Source organism: Bos javanicus, chromosome 13, assembly GCF_032452875.1.
Source record: "Bos javanicus breed banteng chromosome 13, ARS-OSU_banteng_1.0, whole genome shotgun sequence".
Lineage (NCBI taxonomy): Eukaryota > Metazoa > Chordata > Mammalia > Artiodactyla > Bovidae > Bos > Bos javanicus.
Window position 1 is genome coordinate 67200262 of NC_083880.1, and position 13740 is coordinate 67214001.

The 13740-nt window shown below is 45.0% G+C and overlaps 1 protein-coding gene and 1 non-coding gene across 3 annotated transcripts in view; both read left to right on the forward strand.

Moving 5' to 3' along the window:
* Nucleotides 1–12880, forward strand: part of LBP (lipopolysaccharide binding protein) — a 32368-nt gene extending 19488 nt beyond the window's left edge. For both annotated transcript variants that reach the window (XM_061437562.1, XM_061437563.1), the window contains 8 exons: nucleotides 407–583; nucleotides 2460–2519; nucleotides 4460–4627; nucleotides 6129–6196; nucleotides 6717–6759; nucleotides 8998–9061; nucleotides 10077–10153; nucleotides 12505–12880. In XM_061437562.1, the coding sequence (XP_061293546.1) occupies nucleotides 407–583; nucleotides 2460–2519; nucleotides 4460–4627; nucleotides 6129–6196; nucleotides 6717–6759; nucleotides 8998–9061; nucleotides 10077–10153; nucleotides 12505–12549 (702 nt within the window). In that variant the 3' untranslated portion in view covers nucleotides 12550–12880. The remainder of the gene's footprint in view (nucleotides 1–406; nucleotides 584–2459; nucleotides 2520–4459; nucleotides 4628–6128; nucleotides 6197–6716; nucleotides 6760–8997; nucleotides 9062–10076; nucleotides 10154–12504) is intronic.
* On the forward strand, nucleotides 10544–10616 carry TRNAE-UUC (transfer RNA glutamic acid (anticodon UUC)). The gene has a single exon. It is a non-coding gene; the product is annotated as a tRNA-Glu (tRNA).
* Nucleotides 12881–13740: the final 860 nt, after the last annotated feature.

The following is a 13740-nucleotide window of genomic DNA, read 5'->3' on the forward strand; positions in this document are numbered from 1 at the left end:
CATATATCGACTGCTTTTTTAAAGATTCTGTTCCCATATAGATCATTACAGAGTACAGAGTAGCGTTCCCTGTGCTATATGGCAGGTTCCCATTAGTTATCTATTTTATATATATACACATATAGTGCATATGTGTCAGTCCCAGTTTCCCAACTTATCCCTTCCCCTACCTTATCCCCTGGTAACCATAAGTTGGTTTCCTACATCTGTGATTCTACTTCCATTTTGTAAACCAGTTCATTTGCATCTTTTTTTTTAGATTCCAAGGAAAACATCTTTAATGGTGGAATTTCAGGCAGCATCTCTAGCCCATGTTCCCTCATCAGACTCTATAGGCTCCTAGCTCAGGTGTCTGGCCCTGGGATAGACTTAGAAAAGTTCAAATGGATTCTATCTCTCTCTCTAGGGTGAAATTTTTAGCCGAGATGACCGCTTCCCAGTTGCTTTCCTTGCTCCTGTCATGAACCTTCCTGAGGAACACAGCCGAATGGTTTACTTTGCCATCTCTGATTATGCCTTCAACACCGCCAGCCTAGTTTATCATAAAGCGGGATTCCTGAACTTTACTATCACGGATGACGTGGTGAGAATCATAGCAGAATAGCTCTCACAAATGACTTCGTCACTTGGTCTTCCTTCCTCTTCCCTTTCCACCCATTTACATCAGTGAAATAGTAAACTATAACTAAGAAAAAAGATCAAGAGCAGGAAAAATATGTTAGCACAATTTCACTTCTCACTTTGGCAGCCAGGAAGCTCAAAGTTCTTTCTCCATTATAACAATTGTGGAAGATCTTCTGGCTTGCTTATCCGTGTTTTACTTTTCCTCCTGTCTAGATCCATTATCTTAGTCTGTGTGTGTGTGTGTTTGTGTGCTGTGTCTTCCTTGTGGCACACAGGAGCTTCTCTAGTTGTGGAGCGTAGGCTCTAGATCACATGGGCTCAGTATTTGCAGCACTCAGGCTTAGTTTTCCCATGGCATGTGGGATCTTAGTTCCCTGACCAGGAATTGAACCTGTGTCCCCTGCATTGGAAAGCAGGTTTTTAACCACTGGACCACCAGGGAAGTCCCTAGATCTGTTGTCCTCATGCATATTTTCTTTCATCCTGATGGTTTGTGGAGATTTTTAAGGTTTAAAGATTTTAGTGAATGAGACAGGATAATAGATAAATTCATGAACTGATAAACTCATAAGGTTTCATAGAATAGAAAATAAAGACCACGTTAAAAGTAAGGCACAATTATGAAGACACAGGACCCATAAATTGATTTTTTTTTAATCACAGATCTGTGTGGGTGCTTCCCGTAGTCAAAATGGAAAGAGTGCAGGATTTAGGGATTCACAGTGAAAAGGAGAGAAAACGTCGCCCTGGCATTTACCTCTAAAACAACTGTCTCCAGTGCGGCTTTGTATAAAGGCTACTACATTTTATAGTGGATCACATCATGAAAATTTCTTTCAGTTTCTTTCATATTTCTGGGTTTTAGGCAGCTGTTTCTTGTAGCTCTTTGTAAAAGCTGAAGCCTCGTGTACCATGTCAGGGTGGTGGAGGAAACACAATGCAATCCAAACTGGATGGTCCAGCCAATCCTGGTAATAAATTGGAGACCAGAGTGAGGGATGGAGTGATACTTGTCCTTTGAATGATTTCTCATCCAAGCCAGGGTCATTTACTTCTATTGTCATATTTGAGTCACCCTTCCCACCTGTGGTACAGACGTTTCCTTTAGTGGAAGGGATCATAGTAGCTGTGTCTTACTGAACGCCACTATGTGCTAGGCCTTGGACTAGATGCTTTATACTCACCATTTCATTTAGCCCTCACAATAACCCGGTAAGTGGGAACTATAATTATCTCTGGGACCTCCAGGTGGCACTAGTGGTAAAGAACCCACTTGCCAATGCAGGAGACATAAGAGACCAGGTTCAATCCCTGGGTCAGGAAGATCCCCTGGAGGAGGGCCCAGCAACCCACTCCAGTATTCTTGCCTGGAGAATCCCATGGACAGAGGAGCCTGGTGGGCTACAGTCCATGGGGTCACAAAAAGTTGGACACAAATGAAGCAACTTAACACACACACATACACATACACACACACATATAATTATCTCCATTTTATAGGTGAGGAAGTTGAGGCTCAGAGAGGGAAAGGGACTCAGCTGGGATTACATAGTAACAAAGCCTAGAGTCAAACCTAGTTCTGTGAGACTGCAAATCTCACTCTTGTGGATCCTCTGATTGAGTCCTGCATGTCACCTACACCCCAAGGAGAGCAGCCAGGACCCCAGGGATTCATGTGCTCACAGTGAATGCAGAACAAGCATCTCGTTGTTGCCATGGTAACCACAAGCAGTCAAGAAGCTACATTATTAAATACCCTCCCACTTCCCCATCTCTCTTCAGACCTTCAGCTCTGGCCAGAGCACCTAAAACCTCTTTGTGTCCCTTCATTGCAGATTCCGCCTGATTCTAGCATTCGACTGAACACCAAGTCCTTCCGCGCCTTCGTTCCCAGGGTAAGGCTTCCGTTAGCCCTCAGGGTGCAGGTTGAGCCCCCAAAGCCTTCAGGGGTATTCTTTAAAACCTCCACCCTCCTCTCAGCTTGATCAAGAACCAGAAGGCCCACAGTGGGGTCCCCAGTGAAGGCTGGGGTGCTACAGGTTTCCCTTCAAAGTCAAAATGACAGAGGCCCAAACCCTGTGTCTCCTGGGACCACAGGCCACCCAGTCTCTTACTGATGATCTCTGACAATCCCAAGGAATACTGACAAGCACCACAAAATGTCCCAATTAAGGACACCAAGCAATTACAGAGGGTGTAGTAGGGGTCAGGCCCTGTTCTTGGTGGATTACAAAAATTGTCTTTTGAATGGATAATAAATTCTAATGGTTCAAGATTCAAAAGACCTAAAAGATTATAGAGTGAAAATTCCCATCCACTCCTATCCCCTAAACACCCAGTTCACACCCCAGGTCTGTCAATATTATTAGATTGCACACACCCTTCTGGGGAGATCCTGTGTATATACGAATAAATGTTATTTGTCTTTCCTCTGTTTTTTTACACAAATGGAGGTATATTTTACACACCAGTTTTCACCTTACTTTTTCCCCTACTGTACCAGAAGATGATTCTGTATAGGTAGGGAATCCAGTTTGCCATTGTATTATGGATTGACCATAGTTTGAGTATCCCGTCTCCCATGGAACATCTCGTACATGGAAGGACATGTATGTTTTTTTGCTTTGCTACATGAGTGACACAGTGAATAACCCTGTAGCTCTGTCATTGCTGGACTAAGCTCTTTACGTGCATCGTCTCATTTAATCCCATAGAAATCTACCTGTTTTCTCCTCCACCTTCTGAGTCCCCTCAAGACGAAGCTCAGATAGGCAGTAGTGTTTAAAGTTCCTTTCAGAAGGCTTGATGATGGCTGAGAGGAATTATAATGGTGGGAAAATTGTTAAACTTCAAATACTGCAGTACCTGGGTCACCTCCTTCCGTAAGGCACCCCCACAGCAGGCCCGTTCTCTCCCCAGAACCCCGCAGCAGCCCAGCTTGCCTCCTACTGTTGGCATTAGCTTTGGAGGGACCTTGGCCACATCCTGGCTCCAACGGCCCTTTTTCCCCAGAAAGAGGAGGAAACTCCCCCTCCCCCTTCCTGCTCCCTTCATAATCAACCTGACACAGAAGCAGCTCTGCTATCCATCTGAGGTAAAGTGATTTACCTCCTCAACCTTCTAAACATTTCCCTTTTACAATAGAATGTAGATTTCATATTTGCATAGCTAAAAGGCTCGTGGGACTGTTCCTCCACCAACTTCCCCCCTACATGGAACAGTCTTGACCCCAAATTAAATTTTAATTAAACAGAAAATTGCCAGAACTTTTAAAATGCTAGAATCTAGGTGTGTCATATCTCAAAAGCATTGGCGTATGCAGTTATCAGAGTGGGGGGCGGGGGGAGCCAGGTGCGCAGGTTCTAGAGAAGCAATAGCTCTCACCGATTGCCTAGGGAAGGGTGTGAAAAGGAGTGAAAAAATTCAGTCCAACCTTTCTGGAGGAGTTTGGCAATACCTGGAAAAAGCTTTAAAAATATTCTTGCCTTTGGACTCCCCAGGGAATGTATCCCCCAAAATAATAGCCAAGGGCACACAGGGGAGTGGTCATTAAAAGGCAACACTTTGGAGACAACTTGATATCCAATAAGATTAGATCAATTGCAGTACCCACACTCAGTGGAATAGAACACAGTTCAGCCAGGAGATAAACGATGCAGCCTCTATATGTCTGACATGGAAAGATGTCCAGTGATACCTTTAAGAAAACAAGGCACAGAGCAGTTTGTGGAAATTAAACCAACAGGTGGTCTCAGCTGCTCTAGCTCCCTCCAGGTTGTCCCAGCAAACCTGCGTATTTTCTTCTCTTGACAAAATCTCTTCATTCCACCCTCAGATAGCCAGACTGTACCCCAACACGAACTTGGAGCTCCAGGGAGCAGTGATCTCTGCCCCGTGCCTGAACTTCAGCCCTGGAAATCTGTCTACAGCTGCCCAGATGGAGATCGAAGCCTTTGTGCTCCTGCCCAACTCTGTCAAGGAGCCTGTCTTCCGGCTCAGTGTGGTAAGGTTCAAAGCCTTTGCAAATGTTGTTGCCTTTTCCTGCTGGTTCTTCCTCGCACTGACCACCTGGTTAATTCCTTAAGATCAATCTCAACTTAAGGATCCTCAGATAGGCCTTTCTCTTCTTTTTTTCCTAAGTTTATTTATTTATTTATTTTTGGTTGCTATGGGTCTTTATTGCTACACGCAGGCTTTCTCTTGCTGCAGCGGCTGGAGGCTACTCTCTAGTTGCGCTGCACAAGCTTCTCATTGTGCTGGCTTTTCTTGTCGTACAGCACGGGTTACAGGGCATGCAGTCTTCAGTCGTTGTGATGCACAGGCCTAGTTGCCCAAAGCATGTGGGGTCTTAGTTCCCAGACCAGGGATCGAACCCATGTCTCCTGTATTGGCAGGCAGAGTCTTAACCACTGGACCACCAGGGAAGTCCCAAGATTGGCCTTTCTTGATTGCCCTTATCCCTGATCTATCTTACAACCCTTGTCACTTTTTTCTAACGGCATCCTTTTATTTTTCTTCATAGAACTTATGTAAAGATACTTATGTAGCTCTTTGCAGGTTTACTTACTTAATGTATACTTGTTCCACTAAGTGAGTCCATAAGGAGAAGTCCAGATTTAGCGGCTAAACAGTAACAATTGCTCCCAGATGTTGTATGTGCAATTTAATGGTTGTCCTTGTTATCAAAATTGTCATCAGTATATTTAAATTAAAACATAATTTATTATTAATACTGTTATTATTCCTTAGAGCTGAATCTTGGCCCTGAGATAGCTAGAAAGGATCCCTTTAGAGATCTCCAGAGATAAGCCTCTGTACCTTGGTGGCTCAGACAGTAAAGAATCCGCCTGCAATGCAGTAGACTCGGGTTCGATCCCTGGGTGGGGAAGATCCCCTGGAGGAGGGCATGGCAACCCACTCCAGTATTCTTGCCTGGAGAATCCCCACAGATGGAGGAGCCTGGTGGGCTGCAGTCCACGGGGTCGCAAAGCGTCAGACACGATGAAGCAACAAAGCACCGCACATCTTCTCTTGGTCGTCTGTTCAGAGTTTAATTGCTGTCGTAGTCAGCCACGCCATGCTTAAGTCACTTCAGTCATGTCCAGCTCTTTGTGACCCTGTGGACTGTAGCCCTCCAGGCGCCTCTGTCCATGGGATTCTCCAGTCAAGAATACTGGAATGGGTTGCCATGCGCTCCTCCCGGGGATCTTCCCAACCCAGGGATCGAACCTGGGTTTCCTGCATTGCAGGTGGATTCTTTACCACTAATGCCACCTAGGAAGCCCATCATAGTGAGCAATTTCAAGTAAAAATGTTCAAGTCCAAGTTCAAACGTTTATTAGCACCTACGATGAGCTTCCTGGTAACCTACAGTCCAGTGGGCAAGTTCCTGCTTTAACTCAGTGAGGTACCGTTTAGAGGAGACAGCCAGTTCTCGTAGTTATGCATCCTGTACACAACAACCTCCTTCACTCAGACCTGTTTCTTTTTACTGGAATTTCCAGGCCACTAATGTGTCTGCCATGTTGACCTTCAACACCAGCAAGATCACTGGATTCTTGGAGCCAGGAAAGTAAGTCAGCATGCTGCCCACGTGGGGGCGCTCAACTGGGCTCACTCCATCTGACGCTGCAGCTGATTCAGTGCTGCTGGAGGTGGGATGTAACTGGATCCCCCTTCAACGTTAGGGCCCACCACTGGGTGGGGAAGCAAACTTAAATTTTAGCCCAACTGGACCAATTCTTTCCCCCCACTGGTCCTGTCTCCTTAAACTTCCTTTCCACCATTACTTCCAAACGTCTAAAGAATTTACTGTTTTTTCTTTATCTATGAATTTTAGATATCAGCAATATTGACTTCCTGAAATTACAGAGATTGAGTTCTTTTACACTACACACTTCCCCTCTGCAAGCCTTCCCAGTAAAGTCGTATCCTTGTTTTTGGTTCCTCAATAATCTTTTTCACTTTCACTCTACCACACCCTTGGCCCTATGCCTTCTCCAGTTGGTGTTTCCTTCTTCTGGGGGATCCCCACATTAGGTTTCCCTTGAACATAATGCCCACATCTCTGAATCTTCTCTGATTTGTTATAGGATACAAGTGGAACTGAAAGAATCTAAAGTTGGACGATTCAATGTAAGTTATTATTGTTTTTATGTAAGAAATGATTAGGGTAGTAATTTAGAGTATTTACTTAGCAATGCTTTGGCAGCTGTAATAGAGAAGGAGAAGAGTTACTCTCGGCCCTAGAAATCATAGAAGTCCCTAAGGACATGAAACATAGGGCAGAAGAACAGTTACCTCCCAATATTAGATTAAATTAAATCATTTGGTGGACAGAATTCTTTTAATTGCAAGGGGAAAAAAGGCTAACTAAAAGTGTCTTAAGCAAAGAGGAGGAATGAATAGGATCATATACTAAAAAACAAAAATAAAAAAGCTAAGGATAGAGGTTTCAGGCACAGCTGGATCCAGGTGTTCAGATTAGTGCATCAATTTGAAAAGGCAGGGAAAGTTATTATAGGACTGTATGAAATCATGTGTGCAAAACTTCTGAAAACTGTAGTGCACTATAGAATTTAAAGAATCTTTCATGAATTTTTTAAGAAGAAAAAAGAATATATATATATAAAGAGAAGAATCTCTGTCTCTCCATTCTGCTTTCATCTGTTTGCTTCATTCTCAGGCAGGTTCTTCCCATTGGTGGAAAATTCCCAAATTTCCTGTAGTTTTATTAAAAAAAAAAAAAAACCTACCAAAAAAAAAAAGATCGTGTGCTAGTCCTCATTGGGTTATTCTTAATCAAGTGCCCGTCTTTAGCCAAACATCTTGGCTGGAAACTGGACAAAGCCAATCAACCAGCATGGGTTTCATCTCCCCAGAACCGAGATTTGCAGTCCCAAACCACTTGGACTGAGATAGGAAAGGAGCATTCCCCTGAAGAAAATAGGAATTCTCTTATTTAAACAAAAGGAACTGATGGCTGGGCAGGCAAAACCAAGAGATGATTTCCACAAAGAGGAAAACGTGGCCGTGGTGAAACGGCCTCATATGAAAGGAGAACAGAGAATGGGAAGATTTGCGTGGACTGAAACACTCAGGAGAGATTTCTGAAGAGGGAAATTGGGGTGATGTTCCTCCTCACAGGTCAAGGAGGAGATGGGAAGATTTTAACCTACAGTAGTTGGCTACCTTTTTACCATCCTATGGATACTGGTCCTCTCCAACCCCTCTCTACCTGCTCTCCACTGACCAGACTTTCCCTCAGGTACAAGAGGACATAAACACATAAGTGTGAGGAGAGACACTGCTCACAGAGACCCCGAAGGATGACTCCTTTCAGAGAATGAAGGATGAAGTGAATAATGGCACACTAATACTGTGTCCGTGCGTGGCATGTAAAAATGTGCTGTGAAGTAAATTATTCGTATGTAAAGAGTCACAAAAAGTCATCCTGGGACTTCCCTGGTGCAACAGTGCATAAGAATCTGTCTGCCAATGCAGGGGACATGGGTTCGATCCCTGATCCTGGAAGATTCCACATGCCACGGAGCAACCAAGCCCAAGCACTGCAAGTACTGAAGCCCATGTGCCTGGAGCCCATGCTCACCACAATGAGAAGCCTGTGCAACACAACTAGAGAGGAGCCCCCACTCACCACAACTAGAGAAAGCCCACGCGTAGCAACGAAGACCTAGCACAACCAAGAAAAGATATTTTAAACTAAATAAATATTTGTTTAAAGTCATTCTATCAGATTTTCCCAACATCGACTGTAAAAAAAAAGACCTGTAGACTCATATAAATCTGGATTCCATTTCTAGAAAGTCACTTTCATTCCGTGGGCCTTAGTTTTCTTATCTGTGAAATGGGGGCATTAATATTAACTTTGAAGACTTATAGTGAATCTTATATATATATATGTCATGCTCTGAGTCCTATACCTGGCACACACTGAGTTAAAAGTTGGGTTTCATAATTTTTGTTTCAACTTTAAAATCATTTTTTGTTATATAAGTGATTTCAGAAAACATTTTCACTGCAAAAAGAAAAATTAAATACTAAATTTAAGGCTAAGCCAAACCTTGATGTTCTTCCTAGAGGAAAGATTGTGTAGGTGCGGTGGTTGTACAGTCTTCCAAAATTTTCTATCGCTTTGTACACATATGAACGCGCATCTCAAAATAGTTTTATTTTATAAAACAATAGCATGATGTTGGTATCTACCTGAAATTTGCTTTTTTTTTTTTTTCAAGGCTTTTGCCATGTCAGCATTTACAGAACCACCCCACCCCCAAGGGTGGCTCTTTGTAGGTTTGTTGGTGGGCAAGATAGTACACGTGGTTATGGTGTACCTCTCCTATTCTCCACTAGGTGGAGCTGTTGGAGGCACTGCTCAATTATTACCTTCTCAACAACTTTTACCCCAAGGTCAATGGTAAGAATCACTATGGACTTTTCTAAGTCAAGAGTGGTCACTGCTCTTCGTGGGAAAGAAAGTTGGAACCAGGGCTCTCCTGCAGGCTGCGTGATCTGGGCGAGTCACTTATCCTCTCAGTTTCAGTGGCCTGTCTGGGAGATGGGAGTGTTGAAGTCGGCCTCATCTTCTTCCACGGTTCTAAGGAGGGTTGGGGACACGGGCAGTTTTGGGAGCATAGGAAACCTCCTCCTAAGAGAGAAAGAAGGGCTCACAGAAGTGCCCACACACACCCTGAAGTGACAGATCAAAGACTGAGAACCAAGTTAACACGCAGAGCACAAGGCAAGGTGTGTGAGTGCTCAGTCGTGTCCGACTCTTGGTGACCCCATGGGTTGTAGCCCGCCAGGCTCCTCTGCCCACGGGAATTCCCAGGCAAGAATTCTGGAGTGGGTTGCCCTTTTCTTCTCCAGGGGATCTTCCTAACTGAAGGATCAAACACATGTCTCCTGTGGCTCCTGCATTGGCAGGATTCTTTACCGCTTGAGCTACCTGTCCACCTCTAAATTTACATTTCCCAGTTAGTTGCCGATTCCTTTGTCAAAAACTAAAGCATAAAGACCTAAACCCTCTTTCCACGAGGTCGTGCTTCATTTGGCTGCAGCAGAAAGCAGGATACAGGTCGGGAGCCAAGAGCAAGTACCCACCAGCTCATTATCATGAGTGGACTCTGCCCCATCCTTGCCTCTACCTCCACAGAGCACCATGGCTGAGAGTTCAGGCTCCTGTGTCAGCCTGCCTGGCATCAAGCCTCAGTTCTTCCACTTTCTAGCTGTGTGACCTAGCACAAGTTACTTGGCCATTCTGGGCTTCAGTTTCCTTCTCTGTAACGTGAGAATAGTAATCCCAATCTTCAGTTATAATTAAATAGGAATATACTATGTATGGAGTTTCCAGAGAGGAACTTTTTTTTGGTAAAATTTTCTCCATAATTATTTACTAACCAGTCTCTCAACATTCTGCCTCTACCCTCCAGATAAGTTGGCAGAAGGCTTCCCCCTCCCTCTGCTACGGAAAATTCAGCTCTACGACCCCATTCTCCAGATCCACAAGGTCAGTGGGTTCAGAGGGTCTCTGAGGATTTGAGGAGGGGGTTGGTGAGCTTTCCTGGTTGGCAGGCTATAACTCAGTGGGTGGGACCCAGCCCAACCCTGCAGCTGGGAAAGCCTGGACGGGGTGAGGAACAATTTGGGGTCAGCTGGGATGTCATGAAGACATCCACATGTCCTTTATAAGTGGCACCTAATAAAGTGTCCTTTATTAGGGCAGGAAGGATTTGACACAATCTGTGTCACAATTTTTCCACACCCACCCCCCACCATGGGTGACCAAGAGGAACCTCAGGATGAGCTCATTTTGAAAATACAGCAGTCCTAAATACACCAACAGTTCAGGTTCTGAAAGGCATTTGTACGTTTTTGAAATTTCTCATTTCTTGGGATTTCCCTAGTGGTCCAGTGGTTAGGACTCAGCACTTTCACTGCTGAGGGCCCACGTTCAATCCCTGGTTAGGGTACTAAGATTCCACAAGCCTCACTGCATGGCCAAAACATAGATTGGAATAGAATGGAATGGAATAGAATAGAATTTCTTCTAATTACTTAAGTGGAAGAAGTTTGTCATGGATTCATGTTTGGTGTGCTGCCCCTCATAAACCCATCGCCCCACCACACCCACAGCCTGACTTACGTGTCCTTCCTTCCAGCCTGTTGTTTTCTCTAAGCACTTTTTGAAATTGTTTTGGATAGTTGCCTTGCTGCCTCTCAGACTTGTTTTTCTTTCTTCTCTTTTTTTCTTTTTGTTGGCAGTTGAGTCTCCTCTCCACCTATGTTGAATACTGTCCCAACCATGCCATGAACCATCGTTTATAACTATTTGAATGTCAAGGAATATGTCTTATTCTTCATTAGACTCTCCACTATTCTAGCTGGGCATTTTATGCGCCATCTGTGCCCCACGGTTCAGGTTATCTTTCTAGAACAGCATCTGTGAGGTGGGATGACTGGGTTGGCAGCCTTGTGAGCATTTAAGGGCATACTGCTTTGTGCCTGATACATAGTCAACATCCAGCAAATAACAGCTACTGAAGAGAGTGACAGGCAGCAGAGTGATCAGAAACATTGAAACAGACATCACCTGTCACATTTGAAAAGCAAATGTCTGGAGCCCTTTTGGACCCAGAGATAGTCAACATCCAACTCTTATTGAGAGTTTGTAAGGAGTGAGACAGATCATTGTTGAAAGCAAGGACTGAGTGACAGCTCACTCAGCTGGCCTCAGTTTCCTCCTCTGTCAAATGAGATGTAGCCCAAACCTTACTGGGCTCTTGTGAAGATTAGAGCTTTGAGCTACTTGGCGTAATGGAAGTCATTAGAAGATTCGTTAGATTGACCCTTAAGCGACGAGTTTGAAAGTCCCCAGATTCGATTATATGCAGATTTTTTTTCAATGAAAAGTGAAAGTCATTCAGTTGTATCCAACTCTTTGCAACCCCATGGACTATACAGTCCATGGAATTCTCTAGGCCAGAATATTGGAATGGGTAGCCTTTCCCTTCTCCAGGGGATCTTCCCAACCCAGGGATCAAACCCAAGTTTCCCTCATTGCTGGCGGATTCTTTATCAGCTGAGCCACAAGGGAAGCCCAAGAATAACGGGAGTGGGTAGCCTATTCCTTCTCCAGCGGATCTTCCTGACCCAGGAATTGAACTGGGGTTTCCTGCGTTGCAGGTGGATTCTTTACCAACTGAGCTGTCAGGGAAGCCCTTTTTTTCCCATAGTAAATACTAAGTTATTACACCATCTGCACAGCTGGTTGAATCTGGGCATGCTGAACCACAGATGCGAGGAATCATGGATACAGAGAGCTGACTATAAGCTCTACATGGATTTTCCACCCATGGAGTGTCAACGCCCCTAGTCCTCATTTAACAACTGGTCAACTGTATATATAATCACATGCATTAGAATTTTGAGGTCAACTCTGCCAATGTGTTTTCGCCCCAAAAACCAGGGAAAGAATTGGATTTTGCTCTGCGTTCAGAATTCCCATGCCTTAGGTGATGGAAACTTATGAGGGGGTAGGAGAGTAAACCCCAGCAGCTCACAGTTTTGTGTTATTTGCCAAGGAGAGAGAATTTAGGTGGCATGAAGGACATTTATGAGGTCTGCCAGAAAGCAGCAGCTTGGGAAATGACAGATAAATTGCCACCTTAGAGAAGGTAGCCGGCAAAAGCTGTGCTTTATGGAGACCTTGGGGACAGAGACACAGGCTCGATTTATGTGCTGACCTGGTTTCTGACAGAGCGTGTGCTTCCCCAGATGTGGGCCTCCCTTTAAATCAGGGATGCGTCTTTTTGGAGTAGAGGATGCTTTCACCATCCCATCCTGTCTTGTCTCTCCTAGGACTTCCTGTTTTTGGGGACCAACGTTCGGTACCTGAGAGTTTGAGGGCAAGGTGAAAGACAGGGCTTGGAGGCCACAGCTGGATCGCCAAGTTGCATTTCCAGATGTGCAGCACTTTCCTGGAGATTCTGGGAAGAAGAAGACGTCTCTGCTATCAGCTGTGGGGACTTGGCCTCTTCCCCCACCCTTTCAGCAGGTGCGCCCACACCCTCTCTGACTCCAGACTTTACCTTCCCACCAGAATAGACCATCCTCACCCACTAACCTGTCCTATCTTTAAGGGCAGGTACTGTCTTTTTTATTCACCACTGAATCTGTGCCTAGCAGAGTGCTGGCACTTGGTTGGTCCTCAATAAATATTTATTGAATGGCTCAATGAAGGAACCACCTGATACTTCAGCTGAACTGCCGTACCACCCACCCTCCACTACCTAATGGGTCTTTGGATGGTCAGTTCCTTCTGTGGTCTCCAAGGATGAGCCCTGACTGCATTCTCATTTCTCGGCACTGCTGTTGTGGAAACCTCCGTGAGGGAACATGGGATTTTGCTCCCTGCTCAGCCCTGGAGCTGGTGCTGATGCTGGCTCTCTCAGGCACTTGTCTGTCTCAGTTCATGGACAGTTCATGGGCTCCTTCAGTATGCGCCCCCCTCCTTCCTTCCCTCTCTGCCTGCTACAGACAGAGGAACCAGGGGATCTCCCAGAGCAAAAACTCAGCTTCCTGCTGCTTTCCCCACATTGAAACTGGTGTAAATTAGGAGGAAATGGATCCGTCTAGGTTTTGAGTCCAACCCAAATATAAAGCTCATCCCACTGATGTTTATGAGCTTCAAGCCTGGAGGAAGAAGCCGTGATTTCTGATTACTGAACAACCTACCTTTGATCAGACTTTACCAAAGAGTCATTCCCAAGTTATGTGTTTGGGACCCCAGGGACTGGGAATCAGAAAGCTTGTTGGATATTTTTTTAATTGTGTTATTGAACACATGGATGGAGCTGCCGGCTAGCAGATAATTCACAGGGAATAGACCCATTTACCCTGTGTGTGACAGAGATGAATTCCAAGTTGGGACGATGCACTGTCACCCAGCTAGCGGTGGGGTAAGCCACGGCTTCACCTCATCCCTTTTGTGCACTTGTTCACCACCATCATCCACCCCAGTGATGGACTGTGAAGGGCTTGACTTCATCCAGCATTGGCCATGTGGCCCTGGGCAGGTCCTTTTCCCCTTTCCCC